The sequence below is a fragment of the Cervus canadensis genome, chromosome 5 (assembly GCF_019320065.1).
Source record: "Cervus canadensis isolate Bull #8, Minnesota chromosome 5, ASM1932006v1, whole genome shotgun sequence".
Taxonomy (NCBI): domain Eukaryota; kingdom Metazoa; phylum Chordata; class Mammalia; order Artiodactyla; family Cervidae; genus Cervus; species Cervus canadensis.
Genome location: NC_057390.1, coordinates 10,583,284 through 10,601,823, shown reverse-complemented (window position 1 = coordinate 10,601,823; position 18,540 = coordinate 10,583,284). Strand labels below are relative to the sequence as shown.

Genomic DNA, 18,540 nt, shown 5'->3' with positions numbered 1-18,540 from the left:
GTAATTTTTTTGTTTTTCTTTAAATTCATATCTGTACTTATGTTAACTGTACTACTTTCCCATTTTTCTGTAGGATCCAATGATGCCATTGCTCCAGATTTCCCGGCTCAGGTGCTAGGCACAAGGGATGATGACCTGGCAGACACTGTTAACATTAAACATAAAGAGGGCATCTACAGTAAGAGGGCGGTAACTAAGGCATCCTTGTCAATGGGGAAAAAAACCTTTCAGAAAGATAATGCAGGTGACTGGAGTGGCTTTGTGTATTTTGTGGCCCTTTTTTTTTTTTCCCGTATTCATCCTAAGTGGGAGTATTATCCTTTCTTTTTTTTCTACTTCATTAATGTGAACTTTTCTCCTAGGTGTTTTATTGGGTATGTACAAGAAGGAAAATATAAAATCTTTTTAAATGCTTCAAGTTTTTGAAAACAATAAACTTTAGTTTCACTATGGAAACAATATTGCAGCTTTTGAAATGAAATTATATCCAATTAAATGTTTTAAAGACTAAAATCCATAGAAAGTCTTGATTAAAATGCTTCATGAATTTATCTGTCAGATGGTATAAATATCATATCAATTGGATTCTGCAGGAAAATCTGTGGCTTACATGTTGTTTTGAATTCTTTTTAAATTTTGCTGCCAGCATTTAAAAATAAGATTTTGGGCTTCCTTTGAAAAGTCAGACTATCTGGTTGCACTCAGCTTGTGTTCCTTCTTGGCAATTATCAGTGAACCCTTAAGCATGACTGTCCTCTGCAGAAAGGACATACATTCTTCTGTTTGCGTCAGTCCGCATGAGTCTCAGACTCAGTCTGCTTCATTCATCCATCTTGGGTCTTCATTCTTATTCCCAGATAAAGGCCCCAATGTTTTATAAAAGCTTTTTTGTGTGTGTGATTAAATTTTTTATTTAATAAATTGCAAAGGTTAATAGATTTCACATCAGCCAACTAGAAATTTCTGATCGGGTGAACATATGAGTGGTTCACAGTCAATGGAACAATGAATATATTATAAAATCAAACTTTAGGAATCTCCTTGATTTTTTTCCCTTCTGCATCACTGATATTGTGCTTCTTTAATTGATACACAATAGTATTTATTAAATGAAAATTCCAGGAGCCACCAAAAACTCTACATGTATACTTATATATGTTACTTTGTTACATTTACAGTTTTTTATTCATGTTCATAGCTATTAGCTGGATAGGAGGTACTAATCCAGGGGCAATATTCAAACAAGGGCTGCTGGCTCTATGTTCTAGTTTTGGCATAGTGTTAATGACTTCATGTGATGGTGTTAGTGCTTTTATGAGGAAACCAAATGAAAGGCTGCTTGCTAAAGTGCAGACATTCTTCCAGATAACTTTTCGTTGCACTCAAAAGCATTTTGAAACGCTTTTGGTCTTTTGAAATGAGATAAGCTCATCTGCCAGTAGCACTGAGGCTGCCAAGTAAATAAAAAGGCAAATATTTTTTCAAAATGTAGTTCATAAATGAAAATCTCATATGCTAGCTATATACTAGTGGCAATTTGGTTCATATAGGTAGCCCTGTGATCCCACTGTTAGACACTTGTGAAGAAGGTGGATATGCAAAAATTGACAGGAAGCAAAAAGTGATAGACTAAGGGAACTCCATTAGAAGTCTCCACAATGAATTTACTAACTATAACTTACCTCGAGGTTGCATTTGGTAAGGATGTTGTGTTTGAAATAAAGTTGGGCTTTGTTACCTGAGGGACCCCTGTAACTTCCACTTTCTGTAGGGATCTACTGTTGCTATTATTGTTGGTCTACTTCAGACTTTACATCCTAAGGAAAAGCCCTCCTGATTAACCATGGGAGAAGCCCAGCCTTAAAACCTCTCACTTTAAAGGATTAAGAAGGATAGGGAGAAGATACCTGCTGGGGAAAGCTGAATAGTTACTTTTGTATACCAGCTAAGTGAACCCATTAAATGTATCAGAAATAAAAATCTCAGAAGGATTGGAATATAAAAGTAAGAGAATCTGATAGGAAATAGAACATAAAAAGAAGGGAAAAGAAAAAAAAACATGAAAAGACAATTCAAGATTGACTCCAAAGGGTCATCATCAAAAAACAGGTGTTCTATACAGAAGATAGAGAAGGTAAAAAAGAAGGAATCAAAGGACCAGTATAGGAATAGATCCCAAAAATGAAGGATATGAATTTTCATATTAATAGGAACTATTATGTACATAAAAATCCACATCAAGGCACATGACTGTTTGAAATTTTGATACATTGGCAAGAGGAGATTCTAAAAGCTTCCAAAAAGAAAACAAGTACCATGTAAAAAAATGGATATTAGACTGACGTTAAACATTTAAAAAATAATACATGCACTATTGATACTATCTATAAAATAGGTAAGTAATGAGAACCTACTGTATAGCACAGGGAACTCTCTCCAGTGGTCTGTGGTGACCTAAATGAGAAAGAAATCCCCAAATAGGGGATATATGTATACTTTTAGCTTATTCATTTTGCTGTATAGTAGAAACTTAAAACAACACTGTAAACTGACTATACTCCAGTTGAAAAAAGAAAAGTAATATATGGGACTAGAAACTAAAGGAATAATGCCTTGAAATTCTGAGGGAAAATTATTTCATTAAAATTAAAGATTTAATTTTTTTAAAGGAAAACATAGAATGAAGAAAATGAGGTCAACATAGGAGAGTGGGGAAAGGAATTGCCATTGCAGCCAGTGGTACAGAAGATCTAGAACAAGTTCAGATAGAGGACTGTAAGAAAAAAGTCCAGTTGATAGACTACCTTATATAGGTGACTGTATTTGGAAGAGATTTTCTGTTCTGTTTCCATTTATAAGGGTGATGAAGGGAATGGTATAGAGAAACTTAGCAAATGTAAAAACAGGCAATTGTTAACTCCTCAGGAAAAGCAGAACATTGTAAAAGAAAATAAATATGATTACAGTATTCTAGTTGGTTTAAATGTAAATAATAAAAACATAACACAATCACATATAAACTGAATATTGATTAAATCATGACTCTTATTTACATAATATATAAACACTGAACATTAGTATAGGGTTAAAACTTAAAAAGATAGAATGAGGGAATATGGGTGTGACAGGAAAGTTTTCTAAAAGGTAATTCCCTACTGATCATAGAAGAATATAAAAAATTTTCTGGAACTAAAAAGGAGACAACAATATGAAACATGTTATTTGGAAACAAAGCTAGTGATACTGGAAGAAATGACTAAATGAATTGGTGGTATTTGAAAACTGTTGATTTCTGTTATAAGCTTAATGAAACTATTTGACTTTCAAAACCATTTGATATTTTTATTAGATTACCGTTTATTTTGTGTTACCTCCCAAAACATAAAATAGATGGAAAAAGATATATTTGGCAAATACTAACCAAAGAAAATGTAGTGAGCAGTGCTAATATTGACAAAATAAAATTCTAGGCCAAAAAATTATATATATATATAATATATATGTACTCCTATATGTATATATAGGAATAGGAATACTCCTAATAATAATATATATTAATTATAAGATGTAATATATAATTATATTTTATATATTATATAATATATAATTATAATTATGAAACTATATAATTTATATATATAATTATGAAATATATATATATATATACACACACGCCTATTATCTATATATAGGAGTAGGAAATGGCAACTCTAGTATTCTTGCCTGGAGAATCCCATTGACAGAGGAACCTGGCAGGCTACCGTCCATGGGGTCACAAAGAGTCAGACATGACTGGGTGACTGAGCGTGCACACACGCCTGCACACACGCCTGCACACACGAGTTTCCCTTGCAATAAAAAAAGGCTCAAATATACCAACCAGCAAGGTAAAATTTGAACTTATTTTCATGTATTCAAACTTGTATGCGGGAAAAATGACAGGAAGATATAGGTAAACCCAACAGTTCATATCCGTCAGAAACTGAGAGATGCAGAAAAGAGGATTAAAGTGTATGTGCTTGGTTGAGAAGCCAGTTGGACAAAGCTACCATCTGTGAGATTTAAGACTGTACACCTCTAGAATCCCACTGAGGTAGAACCGTGAGGCAGCACCATGGAAGCCTTGGTGGGTTCAGACAGCTGGTCCCCCTCTGGCAGACGGCTGCCCACATCCCCGGGGGTGTGGTGTGGCATGCCTAGCTTGGTTTTGGACAGTGCAGTACAGCCAGAAAGGCAGCCACCCCCTCACCGGTCAGGTACTAAACCATTCATAGATAACCTGCTTCTGGGTGGGGGTTTCCTAAGAAGCAGAGAAGCTCCCTTCTTGAGTTCTATTTAATGTCAGCCCTCCACACAAGGGTTTTAATAATAAAAAGGGAAAAAAATAAAAACAGAAAAATTAAAGTTAGAGAAGATTTAGACAATGGAATTTTAAAATTTGATTTATCGAGAACTTTGCATTTTTTTTAAAGAACAGGTGAAACACTTAAGAAAATTGATGAAGTTGTTGCTTTTAAAGAATTGATGTTCAAACAGAACAGCTTCTTTGACTGTACTATAGCCAAATTAGAAATCAACAATAAAAACTTGTAATAACAAAACAAAAATCTGTGTGTTATGGGTTGAATAGTATTCCCCCAAAATTCATGTTCACTGAGAACTTCAGTATGTAATGTTACTTGCAGATGGCATTAGTTAAAGATCTTTAGGTTAAATCATCCTGGATTTAGAGTGAACCTTAAATCCAGTGATTCGTGTACTTAGTGAATAGGAGAGGAGGCCATGTGAAGACAAAAGCAAAGATTGGAGTTGTGCTGCCTTAAGCCAGGGAGCACTAGGGATCGTTAGGAGCTGGAAGAGACAAGGATGAGTTCTCCCAGATAGCCTTTTGAGAGACCTGTTCCTGCTGTCACTTGACTCCAGATCTGTGGGAGAATAAATGTATTTGTTTTAAGCCACTCAGTTGGTAATAATTTACTGTGGCAGCCCTAGGAAACTAATATACAAATATATAAATATTATATACACATACTAATACAATAACCATGTATTTGAAAATTTAAAACTGTAATTCTAAGTAACTCAGGAGTTAAAGTAATACTGGAAGTTGCAATATATTTAAAACTCTGATATCAAAATGTATAGAAGATAGCCAAAGTGATACTTAGGGTAAAGTTACACCCTTAAATATAAATAATAAAAAATTGAAATAGAAGAACAAATCTAGAGAATTTACACTGCCAAGTATTAAAACTTATTACAAAGCTGTAGTAATCAAGACAGTGTGATGTTGGCACAAGGATAAACAGACTGACCAGAGTAGAAAATACTCCAGAAACAGATTCACATATATACAGACACCTGATTGATGATAAAGCTACCACTGTAGTACCGTGGGGGAAAAGATGATGTTTTTAGTAAAATGATGTTAGGTAAATTGGATATTAGGGAGGAAAAAAAAGAACACTGACCCCCCCCCCACTTCACTACACATCAAAATCAACTCCATATACTTCATAGATTTAAATATTGAAGGCATAGGTAGACAAAATAGGTCAGTTTTCTGCAAGAAAATACAGAGGAGTATGTCTTCATAATCTTGGAATGGGAAAAGATTTATTAAATCGAATCCCCAGTCCCCAAAAATAGTAACCACAAAAGAAAATATTGACAAATATATCACATGAAATTAAGGTATTCTGTTAATTAACCACCAAATGAGAGAGTAAAAAAGGCAGGCCACAGAGTGGGGAAGATGTTTTCAATATGTATCTCACAGAGGACTTCTATCCAGAATATGAAATGAACTGATACAAATCAATGTGAAAAAGATAGGCAATTCAATTTTTGAAAAGGACAAAAGTACTTGAATAGGTACTTTATAAAAGAGAATATCAAATAGCCAGTGAACATATGCAAAAATATTCAACTTGATTGTCAGCAGGGATTTGCAAATTAGGATCACAGTAAGATCTCTCTGCATACCCATTAGAATGGCTGAAAAGAAAAAGTCAGTACTGTGCTGGTAAGAATATAAAACAAGCAGTATTTATTCACTACTGGTGAGAATGTAAATTGGTAGAGTGACCTTGGAAAGCAATTTGCCATTAGCTATTAAGTTACACAAGAGCATAATCGAGCAATTCTGATCCTAATTATATACTCCACCGAAGAGGATGTACGTGAGCACCAGGAGACACACGTGAATATTCTTTACAGCAGTTCTTATAATAGCTTCAAACTGGAAATTACCAAATGCCCATTATTTTTCCAGTAGTGTGGATGAATTGTATTAACATTGTTGAATACTAACCAGAAAATGAGACTAAGTAAAGGACAAATATGTTTTAACACTTAATGGATCTTACAAATACAACATGAGAGAAGAAAACAAGACATAAGGCTATGTGCTCTTTTTTCTATTTACAGAAAGTTCAGAAATACAAGTAGTTAGTTGCATTTAAAATGAGCTGTTAATTATCAGCCTGGGGGAGATTAGAAGAAAGAATGAGGGGAGCATGTATACTTCTAACCAGGATTTTTTTTAAAACCCTGGTACATGTTCACTTTTTTAACAATTCACTGAATTCTCCGTGCAATATTTGGTATGTGTCTTCTGAGACATAACACAGAAGGTATTTTTAAGATACGTTTTTTAAAAACAACAAAAAATAAGTACTTAGAAGTGACTCTAACAAAGGACATAGAAAATGATTAAGCTTCACTGAATTACAGTAAGGAACCCTAAGTAAATTCAATGCATCACTACTCAAAATTCCAGTAGAATTTTTCGTGGGACTTGACAGGCTGATTCCAAGTTGTTTTTTTCAAAATCAAGAAGTATATTTAAAAAATAAGGTAGGGAACTTGCCATACCAGATATCAGAAGACTTACTGTGTGCATATGTGTGTGTGTGTGTATAAGACATATTTAAGACCTAATATGTAGTAATAAACAAAAGTGGAGCAATGTGTTGACCAGAAACACACCCATGAATGTGGAAACTTACTATATGCCACAGATGACATATCCTGGAGAGGGGGTGAACTAGTCAATAGTGTTTTGGCCACTGATTATATGTGTAAGAAAAAATAAGATCTGATAGATCCCTGTATGGTGTGTGCTTAGTCACTCATTGGTGTCCAACCCTGCGACCCTAGGGACTGTAACCAGCCAGGCTCCTCTATCCATGGGGATTCTCCAGGCAAGAATACTGGAGTGGGTTGCCATGCCCTCCTCCAGGGATCTTCCCAACCCAGGGGTCAAACAAACCCAGGTCTCCACATTGCAGGCAGGTTCTTTACCATCTGAGCCACCAGGGAAGCCCTACTGCAAACTAAACAAAAGCGTAGTCCAAGTGATATTAAATGTAAAAGGAAAACGGTAAGCTTTTAGAATTTAGATGACTGTGTTTTTACCATGAAATACTGGTTTATTAAATGAGACCTGCAAAGCACAGACCATGAAAGTAAAATAAATACGATATTATTAAAAAATTTTGTACACCAAAAGACATCATAACAAAGACAAGACACAGACTGAGAGGATATTTGCAGTTCATGCAGCCTAAAGAAAGTTTACAACTGTGTTCATTGTAATGCTTTTTAATATTAAAAAAATAGAAATAACCTAAAGTTCATCAACAGATGACTTGATACACTAATTGAACAGAATTCTAGAATTCTGTGTAACCATTGAGAATGAATTAATTAGAGTCATGAGTAAATCCTCCAATCATAATTTGGAGTGTAAAAGACAAGTTACTTAAAGGTATTCAGAGTATTACACCCTATATATAAAGTTTAAAGAAAGACATGCAAAACAATCCAATACATTAAATTCAAAAACATCCTTGAAATGGGCAGATTCTAAATTGAGCTTAAGGTTGCTGCTGAAAATGGTATTATTGAGCCTTCACATAGAGTATCTTTATCACTATATCACTCTATCTGTAATGTTTTATTTTTTAAGCTCTATGATAGACACATTGGTGTCCATTATGGTATTTTTAGTAAGCGCTGTTACCTTTCTGTTGCTTTCTTTAAAAATATCTGTTCTTAGAGATAGAAAATGAATCTCTTGTCAATCCATTGTTTAAAAATATATATATATAACCATTATTAACTGCTTGGTAACTGTATCCTAGTTGTTGTATTGGTGATTTTTAATTTATTTACCAACATAATTTTGCTCTTGAGTTTTCTCATACACACAAAAAAACTGACTTTAAAAGTAGATAAATCTCTAGCAAATATGACCAAGAAAAAGGGAATAGAAAGTATTAGACAAATTTAACTTCAGATTTTTAAAAATTATATGAGTACTGTATATAAAATCTAGGTGATATAAATTTTTTCTAGTATTATATGAAATGTCAGAATTTGCCCCCTAAGTGACAAAAACTTTGAATAGGCCAAAGAACTTGAAAGGTTGTTCAGATCTACTTTTCTACTTTGAAAGATACCTGATCTGGACCCCCCTTTTTTTTTTCTTACTGTTGCATCAAATCAGCAAAGAGCAGATTTTATTTAAAATGATTGTACACAGAAAAATATGGAAAGTTTTCCAAACTCCCCAAAACTTGTCATATGTTATAAAGTCCTCAGAACTGCCACAGCTTTTATGTGGTTGAGCCTGTGAGATGCTTTTTTCCTCTAGTATATAAAGAGGTTTTGTTTTGGGGGGAGGATGGTGTATTACGTTCTGGTGATACCTTTTCCTTCTCCATGGGATCAAATTACATCATTATTCCAGATGCTCAAGTTCAAGTTCTCATCACTGGGGATGAGGACCTCTCAGACAAAAACCAAGAAAAGGAGATCTACGCTAAAAAGGCAGTGACCAAGACTGCTGGCTCTGAAGAAAAAGAATCCTTGCAGAAAGATAGCACAGGTAGAGGAACTGAATTATCTGCCTTTTATTTTCTTCTGGCCTTCTAAAATGAATATATAAATAAATAGAAAAGTGTTATCCAGTTGTCTTCAACCCTCCTCCATCTTGTTCATATCTGAAATAGAATATTAGCTGCAACTTTTGGTATGCACTGGCAGGTGAAATTAACATTTTTAAAGCTCTTTGAGATATTTTTGGAGAATTTTGTGTATATTGTACACAAATTAATCTGATTGCCATAAATTCACATAATGGATTTTTAAAAACACTACTGATAAAAATATTTGGTGCCATGAGATGCTAGCTCTTTAATAACATTGTCATACATAGGCTTTTGTTCTTCAGGAATTTAGCTTGTTTACTTCCTAACTACCTACTCAGTTAAAACACTTCAGTAGGACTGTACTAATTAAAAATGCCTATTCAAGTGTGTTTAAGTTAGGATTAGCTTTAGCTCTCAGAGATCAAAACAAAACAAAAAAGACATTGGCTTAAACAAGATAGACTACCAGGTAGAAAGCTCTTTCTCTCCTGTTGCTTCAACGTTTTAGCCTCCATTCTCATACTGCAGCCGTCAGACCCATATTCCAGCCAGTAGAAAGGAAAACAGGAAAAGAAAAAAGTATATTTCTTCCTTTAAATACTTGTCAAAATTTAAATGTATTATTCCCCTCCCATCCTGTTGGCCAGAGTTATTCACATGGTCACACCAACCTGTGATGCCAGGGAGGCTGGGAAATATAATCTCTATTCTCATAAACATATGCCCAGCTAAGTCAGGTTCTATTTTAGAGGCAGAGGAAAATCAATTTCAGAAGACAGCTGGTAGTTTCTGCCACAGTTATAAATATTGAAACATATTTTGGAGTATAATTAGCCACTTCTCTTTTTTTGTGTGTATTGCTTCTTTTTCAGAACTTACATGTATTCTGGGCAAAACTTCAAAAATTTACCCCCTTTTTTGCTGTAGCTAAATCAGTGCTTCAAAAAAAGTTTTGATCATGTTAATCTCCACATCAAAAAGTTTTCATTGCCCTTAAAAATTAAAAATAAACCTCTTTAGACTAGTCTTTTAGAACAGTAAAATTGACTCCCAAACAACTTTTCAGTGCTTACAAATTCTGTAATCAAATAAATTGTATAATTGTTCTGTTTCTTAGATGTTGAGGTGCTTTCCTGATTCCATTTTTTTCACATGTAGTCAGCTTTCCCCAAGATGTCTTTCTCTTTCACTCTCAGTGTTTTATCCATCTTAACTGTCTTCTCACGCTAGTGAAAGTGAAAAGTGAAAGTCGCTCAGTCGTGTCCGACTCTTTGTGACCCCATGGACTGTAGAGTCCATGGAATTCTCTAAGCCAGAATACTGGAGTGGGTAGCCTTTCCCTTCTCCAGGGGATCTTCCCAACACAGGGTAGATGCTTGAAAGGTATTTTAAAATAAGTTTTGTCAACTTAGAGTCTTCTTTTTCCTCTCTTAGGTTCCAGTACTGCTGCTGCTTCACAGCACTCAACTCAACTGCAAGACGCTAAAGCCATTAAACAGAAAGAGGAGGTCCATAGTAAGAGGAAGGTTCCTAAGGAAGCCTGGTCAGAAGAAAAGAAATCCTTACAGATAGATATTGCAGGTAATGGGATTGGGTGGTGGGATAGGGGCTATAAGAGAGAGCGTTAGAGCGTGTGTGCCCCCAAGCACCAGTGTCCACATGTTTCCACTTAATTCTGGTGAGCATTGTTGTTCAGTCACTAAGTCTTGTCTGACTTTGCAGCCCTGTGGACTACAGCACGCCAGGCACCCCTGTCCTTCACTATCTCCTGGAGTTTGCTTGAATCATGTCCATTTATTTGGTGATGCTATCTAATCATCACACCCTCTGCTGCCCCCTTCTCCTTTTGCTTTCAGTATTTCCCAGCATCAGGGTCTTTTCCAGTGAGTTGACTCTGCATATCAGGTGGCCAAAGTATTGGAGTTTCAGCTTCAACATCAATGCTTCAGTGAATATTCAGGGTTGATTTTGTTTAGGGTTGACTGGGTTGATCTTCTTGCAGTTCAAGGGACTCTCAAGTTCTCCAGCATTACAGTTCGAAAGCATCAATTCTTCAGTGCTCAGCCTTCTTTATGGTCCAGGTCTCACATCCGTGCATGTATATTAGTTGCTCAGTCATGTCTGACTCTTTGTGACTCCATGGACTGTTGCCTGCCAGATTCTTCTGTCCATAGAATTCCTCAGGCAAGACTACGGGAGTGGGTTGCCATTCCCTTCTCCAGGGTATCTTCCTGGGATCGAACCTGGGTCTCTGCATCACAAACAGATTATTTACAATCTGAACCACCAGGGAAGCCCCACATCCATACATGACTATTGGAAAAACCATAGCTTTGACTAGAAGGACCTTTGTGGCCAAAGCAATGCCTCTGGGTTTTAATATGCTGTCTGGGATTGTCATAGCTTTTCTTCCAAGGAGCAAGTGTCTTCACTCAACTCTTTCACCCTCATCAAGAGGCTCTTTAGTTGTTCTTCACTTTTCTGCCATTAGAGTGGTATCATCTGCGTGGAGGGAGGGGTGAAGATATTTCACAAAAAAGGAATTTTCCTGGGCTGTAAAACATGTAACAAGTTAGCATTTTTGAAAATATTGTCCATTTAATTACTGATGATAAAAATGAAGTCTCAGGTTTCTTTGCTGAAAATGAGGTTAATAATACCTCTCTATCAGTTTTATAAGAGAGAAAAAAACAGAGGGAGAGCACATCTTATAATACTCCACACATAGCAGGCAGTGGTAGATAACAGCTGCTATTACAATCCCAGTAACCAGAGTGCCCTCCGCAAGGTCATACAGCCAGTTTGAGGCAGAATCCAGCCCAGAGCCTGGGTCTTTTGACCCCGAGTCTCTTGAAGTATTACCATGCGGGTCTGGGCACGAGGCACACAGCATGAATCCTTTGTACAGGCAGTGAATTTTCTGAGTCTTTATATAAACCATTCTTTTTTCTTTTAATGGAAGGGAAAGTTTGCTTTCTTTTGGAGGCTAGCAGACCAGGGGGAGGGTGGGTGAGACTTATGTCCAAAGGCTGACTGCCCCACTGACAACCAGTGGGTAAGAGCTTTTAAAGAGAAGTTTCAGGGTATATACGTGGAAGGAGGGGACTACATGCAGAAACTGCAGTCAGCTCTGACAGTCGTCTTGAAATTGGTCATGCAGTGGTTTGATCAGCATCATCTTGACTGTTGTAAGTATAGTTAGTCTTCAATTCCAGTTTGTTCCCATTTCTTTGAGGCCAATTCTCAGAATTGTGGCAGCTTATTTCATGGATACAGTCTGGTCATCTGCAGAAAAGGAGGCCAAGCTGATGGCCTCGTAGTCCAGGAAAGGGTTGGGGACTGCCCACTCTTACCTAACTGCATCCCTGACCTATAGAAACCGTTATTTCCTTCAGTCTGTTTTGTATATAAAGAATTAAATGTGAATACTATTTCTAAATGGAATGCAGATATTTTGAAAGTACTTCAAAATCTTTTTTTCTTTTTTCCTCATTTTCAGAATCCAGATGTCATTCGGAATTTGAAAATACTACCCATTCTGTATTCAGATCAGCTAAGTTTTATTTTCATCATCCAGTGCACCTATCAAGTGATCAAGATTTTTGCCATGAATCCTTAGGAAGAAGTGTTTTCATGAGGCATTCTTGGAAAGATTTCTTTCAACATCATCCAGACAAACAAAGAGAATACACGTGTCTTCCTTCCCCTTGTCAAAATATGGAAAAGACAAAGACAGATTATACCAGAATAGAGAGCCTCAGTATCAATGTAAACTTGGAAAACAAGGAATTGAAGCATGCTACTAAAAGTCAGGCTAGAGATTTTCCAAAATCTGACAAACAAATTAATGATGTAAAAAAGGATCCTAAGGCCACCGCAGAGCTAACGGCCGAGCACACTGTGACGTTGAATGAGCTCTGGAACAGATATCAGGAACGACAGAAGCAACAGAAACCTCAGTTCAGTGCCAAGAAGGAGCTTTCCTTGGTGGAGCGACTTGATCGTTTGGCTAAACTTCTTCAGCACCCCATCACACATTCTCTCCAGCCCTCAGAAAGTACGCAGGATGACAGCAGGGGGGAGCAAGATGTTAAGGAATGGAGTGATAAACAGCAACAGCAGAGAAACAAGCTTCAGAAAAAGAAACGGTATAAAAGCCTGGAGAAATGCCACAAACACACAGGTGATCTTAAAAAAAGTAAGATTCTTTCTACTCATCAAGCTGGGAGGGCCAATCAGATTAAAATTGAACAGTTTAAGTTTGATAAATACATCCTGAGAAAGCAGCCAGGTTTTCATTATATAAATAACACTTCTTCAGATTCTAGACACTCAGAGGATAGTGAGCTGCTCACAGATACAGCCACCAACATCCTTTCTACCACCACTTCCCCTGTGGAATCAGATATATTGACCCAGACGGATAAGGAAGTGACTTTGCATGAGAGGAGCAGCTCAATCTCCACCATCGACACTGCCCGACTGATCCATGCTTTTGGCCATGAAAGAGTTTGTCTGTCACCCAGGCGAATTAAATTGTACAGCAGTGTCACCGACCATCAGAGGAGATACCTTGAGAAGCGGAGCAAGAAAAACAAGAAAGCGTTGAATACAGGTTATCCCCAAATTACTTCAGAGCACACCAGAAGGAAACACATCCAGGTACACGGCTACAAATTCCATCTGGCAATGTGACTGCCTTTTTCATGGACTTCTTTCGTTAAGCTTTGCACACAGGTGAAAAAAAGCCAATTGCCCTTTCCTCCCTATAATATTTCCTACCAACTGGAAAAGAGTGAGAAAGTGTAGTACAGTGCTATTGTGAGTTGTCATTCTTTTCATCAACACTCATTTACAAATTACCCTTTGGATGAAAGGCTTTGCTGCTAAATGCTTCAGAATCTGCAAAGTGTATACCCTTGGTACAGGGGAGCTTCAGGTTTAGAATGACCTTCATTCTGAACAATATTGCCTGCTTTCTCTTTGCCTGTTGATTTTGTTTATTCATTCCTCCCTATCTTTTAAGAAATTTTGAGGTTCTTTTAAGCACACGTATACATACGCACATACATATATAAGTAATATGATATGATTTTCTTAAGTAGATGAAAATTGGAATGATAGAAAGTTAGATTGAAGCCAGGGTGGAGTGAGCTACAACGTGATGTTTAAAACAAATGAGTGAATAATTAAGAGTAATGGGAAGACAAGTTGATACCTTGTGGATATGCTTCCTAAAAGTGAGTCACAAATTTTGCTTTATGTTTTCTGCCAGTTAATATTGGTAGAATTTTGTGATCAATTACATAACTAATAGAAAAACAAAATTTTCAAGAGTGGTACAAATATCTCTGGTTCTAAAGACTTAAGAGAAATTTCATCATGTCCTCAAGAAGGCATTGTGGTGTAACAAAATCCTCAATGGAGTCCTTAAGATATGTTCTCAGTAACAATAGTCATATGAGGCTAATATGGCCTTAATTTAGAGAATTCCATAAAGGCAGAATTACAGGGTCAGTAGATGCAGACCATCACTTTAACCCAAGATAAAATTTATTTGGAGAAGTGCTCTCCAATAAGGATACTTGCAAAATGGTTCATTGGAATATGAACCTTTTAAAGTTTACATTTTGCCTATGTTTTACAATATATAAATACAGCAATAATACATAATTTATAAGTATCTAATAATTTCTGCTCAGAAATATTTAATCAGTAGAACCCCATGATCAAAACAATTTTGAGACCACTAGTCTAATGGGAAGAAGGCACAAAACATTCATACATTTACCATAAATTATTTCTCATAATTGAGTTTTTGGTAGGTATTTAATGACAATACTTACATGTATAAATAGTACAATAAGATTTTTTTTTAAGTAAGCAAAGAATAGGGAAAGACAGGATTGAGGCATTTTGTTCCATAGAGGAGATAGGGGGAAAGGATGCAGATAGAGCATTTTTGGGAGGGGGGGAGTGTAGTAAAATATGTAGCATAAAGTTTACAGTTTTATCATTTTGAAGTGTACAATTCCATGGTACTAAATATATTCACAGTGTTTTACAACTGTCACCACGTCTAGTTCCAGAACTCTTCATCACCCTGGGAGAAACCTCATTAAGCAGTCACTCTCTTCTCCTTCCTCCCAGTCCCTGACAACCACAGGAGTCTACTTCGTGTTTCTGTGAACTTTCCTACTCAGGTTATTTCATTTCATTGGAATCACATCATATGTGATCTTTGTGTCAGGCTTCTTTGACTTACAGGATAATCTTCTGAGATTTCTCCATGTCCTAGCATCTGTCCGTAGTTCATTGCCTTTTATGGCTGAATAATAATATTTGTTTAGACCACATTTTATTTATCTATTCATTCATTCATGGACATTTGAGTTGTTTCCACCTTTTGGCTATTGTGAATAGACCCAACATGAACATTTGTGTACAAGTTTTTAAACATCTACATATAGTTCTTGTGGGTATATACATAGGAGTTGGAAATACTACTGGGTCATATGGTACTGGGTTGTCCAAAAACTTCATTCAGGTTTTTCCATAAGAGGTTATGGAAGAACTTGAACTTTCTGGCCAACCCAGTAATTTTAAGCTTATTCAGAAACCTTCAAACTGTTTTCCAGGGTGGCTACCTCATTTGACATACCCACCAACAATTTCTAATGGTTCCAGCTTCTCCACATTCACCAACACGCTACCTTTTTTTTTTGCCATCCCAGTAGGTACAAAGTTTTATCTCATACCATTATTTTCATTGTGGTTTGTTTTACCTTTCCCTTTCCATAATGACTAATGATGTTAAAGTACCTTTTTAAATGTACTCGTTGATCATTTTTATATCTTCCTTAGAAAAACATCTATTCAGGTCTTTGTCCACTTTTTAATTGTTTATCCTTAATGTTTTTGAGTTGTCAGAGTTCTTTATATATTCTGGATTGTGGAATCTTACCAGATGTGTAATCTGCAAATATGTGTTTTCCACTCACTATTCTTCACTGCATAGCATTTTATGTTTAATGAAGCCCCAGTGTGCCTATCTTTTCTTCTGTTGCTTGTGCTTTTGGTGTCATCTTTAAGAAACCGTTGCCAAATCCAGAGTCATGAGGATTTGTCCATTTATTTTCTTCAAGAATTTTATACTTTTAGTTCTCTTACTTGCATCTTAGATGTATACTGAGTTAATTTATCTATATGGTGTGAGGTAGGGGTCAAACAGACTTCCCTGGTAGCACAACTGGTAAAGAATCCCCCTGCAGTGCAGGAGACCCCGATTAGACTCCTCGGTCAGACAGTTCCCCTGGAGAAGGGATAGGCTACCCACTGCAGTATTCTTGCCTGGAGAATCCCCAGTAACAGAGGAGCCTGGCGGGCTATGGTCCGTAGGGTTGCAAAGAGTCAGACATGACTGAGCAGCTACGCACAGCACAGCACAGAAGTCAAGCATCATTCCTTTCCACATCGATATCCGGTTGTCCCAGCACCAGTTGTTGAGACTGTTCTTTCCTTTTGAATGGCCCTGACACCATTGACCACAGATGTGAGGGTTTATTTCTAGGCTCTCAATTCTGTTCCTTTGATCTACATGCATATCTATATGCCATTACTACACTGATTTGATTGCTGTAGCTTTGGTAGTAAGTTTTGGGTTTTTTTTTAATATTTATTTGTTTGTTTTTATTTGGCTGCCTTGGGTCTTAGTTGTGGCAAGCAGGATCTCCGTTGTGTCATGCAGGGTCCTTTGTTGTAGAGCACAGGCATCAGTAGTTTTGGTGCTTAAGTTGCTTCACAGCATGTGGGATCTTTGTTCCCTGACCAGGAGTTGAACCCACATCCCCTATATTGCAAGGCTGATTCTCAACCACTGGACTACCAGTAAATTTTAAAATTGAGAAGTGTTAGCCTTACAATTTTTTTTTTTTTTTTAAAGACACTTTGGGCCAGTTGGGGTCTTATGTCTCCATATGAGTTTTAGGATCAGCTTTTTCATTTCTGCTGAAAATGTCATTGGGATTTTGATATTAATTGCATTTAATAGGTAGTTTGCTTTAGGGCTTAATGCCATCCTAATGATATTATCTTCCAGTCCATGAACACAGAATGTCTTTTGATTTATTTAGATCTTTAATGTCTTCCAGCAGTGTTTTGTAGTTGTCAATGTAGAAGTGTTATAAGTTATTTTTCTTCCAGTTTGAGATATAATTGACATGTCTGTTTGAGTACAGCATAATGATTTGTCTTTTATTTGTTGTTCTTCAGTTGCTAAGTCATGTCTGACTCTCTGTGATCCTGTGGACTGCAACAGGCCAGGCTCCTCTGTCCTCCAGTGTCTCCTGGAGTTTGCTCATATTCCCATCCATTGAGTCGGTGATTCTGTCTAGCCATCTCATCCTCTGCTCTCCTCTTCTGTTGCCTTCAGTCTTTCCCAACATCACGGTCTTTTCCAGTGAGTCAGCACTACACATCAAGTGGCCAAAGAATTGGAGCTTCAGCACCAGTCCTTCCAGTGAATATTCAGGTTTCCTTTGGATTGACTGGTTTGATCTCCTTGCAGTCCAAGGGACTCTCAAGAGTCTTCTCCAACATCTCAGTTCAAAAGCATCAATTCTTTGGCACTCAGCCTTCTTTATAGCCCAATTCTCACATCCATATATGACTACTGGAAAAACCATAGCTTTGACTATATGGACCTTTGTAGGCAAAATGATGGCTCTGTTTTATAATACACTGTCTAGGTTTGTCATAGGTTTTCTTCCAAGGAACAATTGTCTTTTAATTTCATGGCTGCAGTCACCATCCGCAGTGATTTTGGAGCCAAGAAATGCCACAGTTGCCACTTTTTCCCCTTCTATTGGCCATGAAGTAATGCAATCAGATGCCATGATCGTAGTTTTTTGAATGTTGAGTTTTAAGCCAGCTTTTAAACTCTCCTCTTTAACCTTCGTCAAGAGGCTCTTTAGTTCCTCTTCTGTTTCTGCCATTAGGGTGTTCTCATCTGCATATCTGAGGTGGTTGTTACTTCTGGCAATTTTGATTCCAGCTTGTGATTCATCCAGCCTGGCATTTGACATGATGTATACATCATGAAATGATTATCACAGTAAGTTTAGTGAACATCCATCATCTCATATAGATACAAAGTTAAAGAAGTAGAAAAAAATATTTTCCTTGTGATAAGAATTCTTATGCTTCCATATCTTGGCTATTGTAAATAATGCTTCAGTGAATATAGTAGTGGATTTATCTCTTCAAATTAGTGTTTTTGTTTTCCTTTAAAAATACCCATAAGTTAATTGTTGGGTCATGTGGTAGTTCTGTTTTTAATTTTGTGGGGAACCTCCATGTTTTCCGTAACAGCTGCACCAGTTTACATTCCCACCAAAAGTGCATGAGCATCCTGTTTTCTCTACATCCTTGTCAACATTGTTATTTGTTGTATTTTGCTGTCATTCTGACATGTGTTAGATGATACCCCATTATACTTTTGCTTTTTATTTTACTGATGATTAGTGATGTTGAGCATCTTTTCATGTGCTTCTTGGCCATCTGCATGTCTTCTTTGCAAAAATGTCTATTCAGAGCCTTTGCCTAT

General features: G+C 36.6%; 1 protein-coding gene across 10 annotated transcripts in view; it reads left to right on the top strand.

Annotated features, from left to right (window-relative positions):
• ALMS1 (ALMS1 centrosome and basal body associated protein) overlaps positions 1 to 18,540 on the top strand; it is a 202,481-nt gene that overhangs the window by 149,622 nt on the left and 34,319 nt on the right. For 9 of the 10 annotated variants that reach the window (XR_006269379.1, XM_043468172.1, XM_043468173.1 and 6 more), the window contains 4 exons: positions 74 to 244; positions 8,756 to 8,893; positions 10,371 to 10,517; positions 12,436 to 13,598. Coding sequence is in view for 9 of the 10 variants with exons in the window: in XM_043468172.1 (XP_043324107.1) it covers positions 74 to 244; positions 8,756 to 8,893; positions 10,371 to 10,517; positions 12,436 to 13,598 (1,619 nt within the window). In the remaining variant the exon portion in view is untranslated. The remainder of the gene's footprint in view (positions 1 to 73; positions 245 to 8,755; positions 8,894 to 10,370; positions 10,518 to 12,435; positions 13,599 to 18,540) is intronic. The other variant, XM_043468168.1, reaches the window with a different exon arrangement.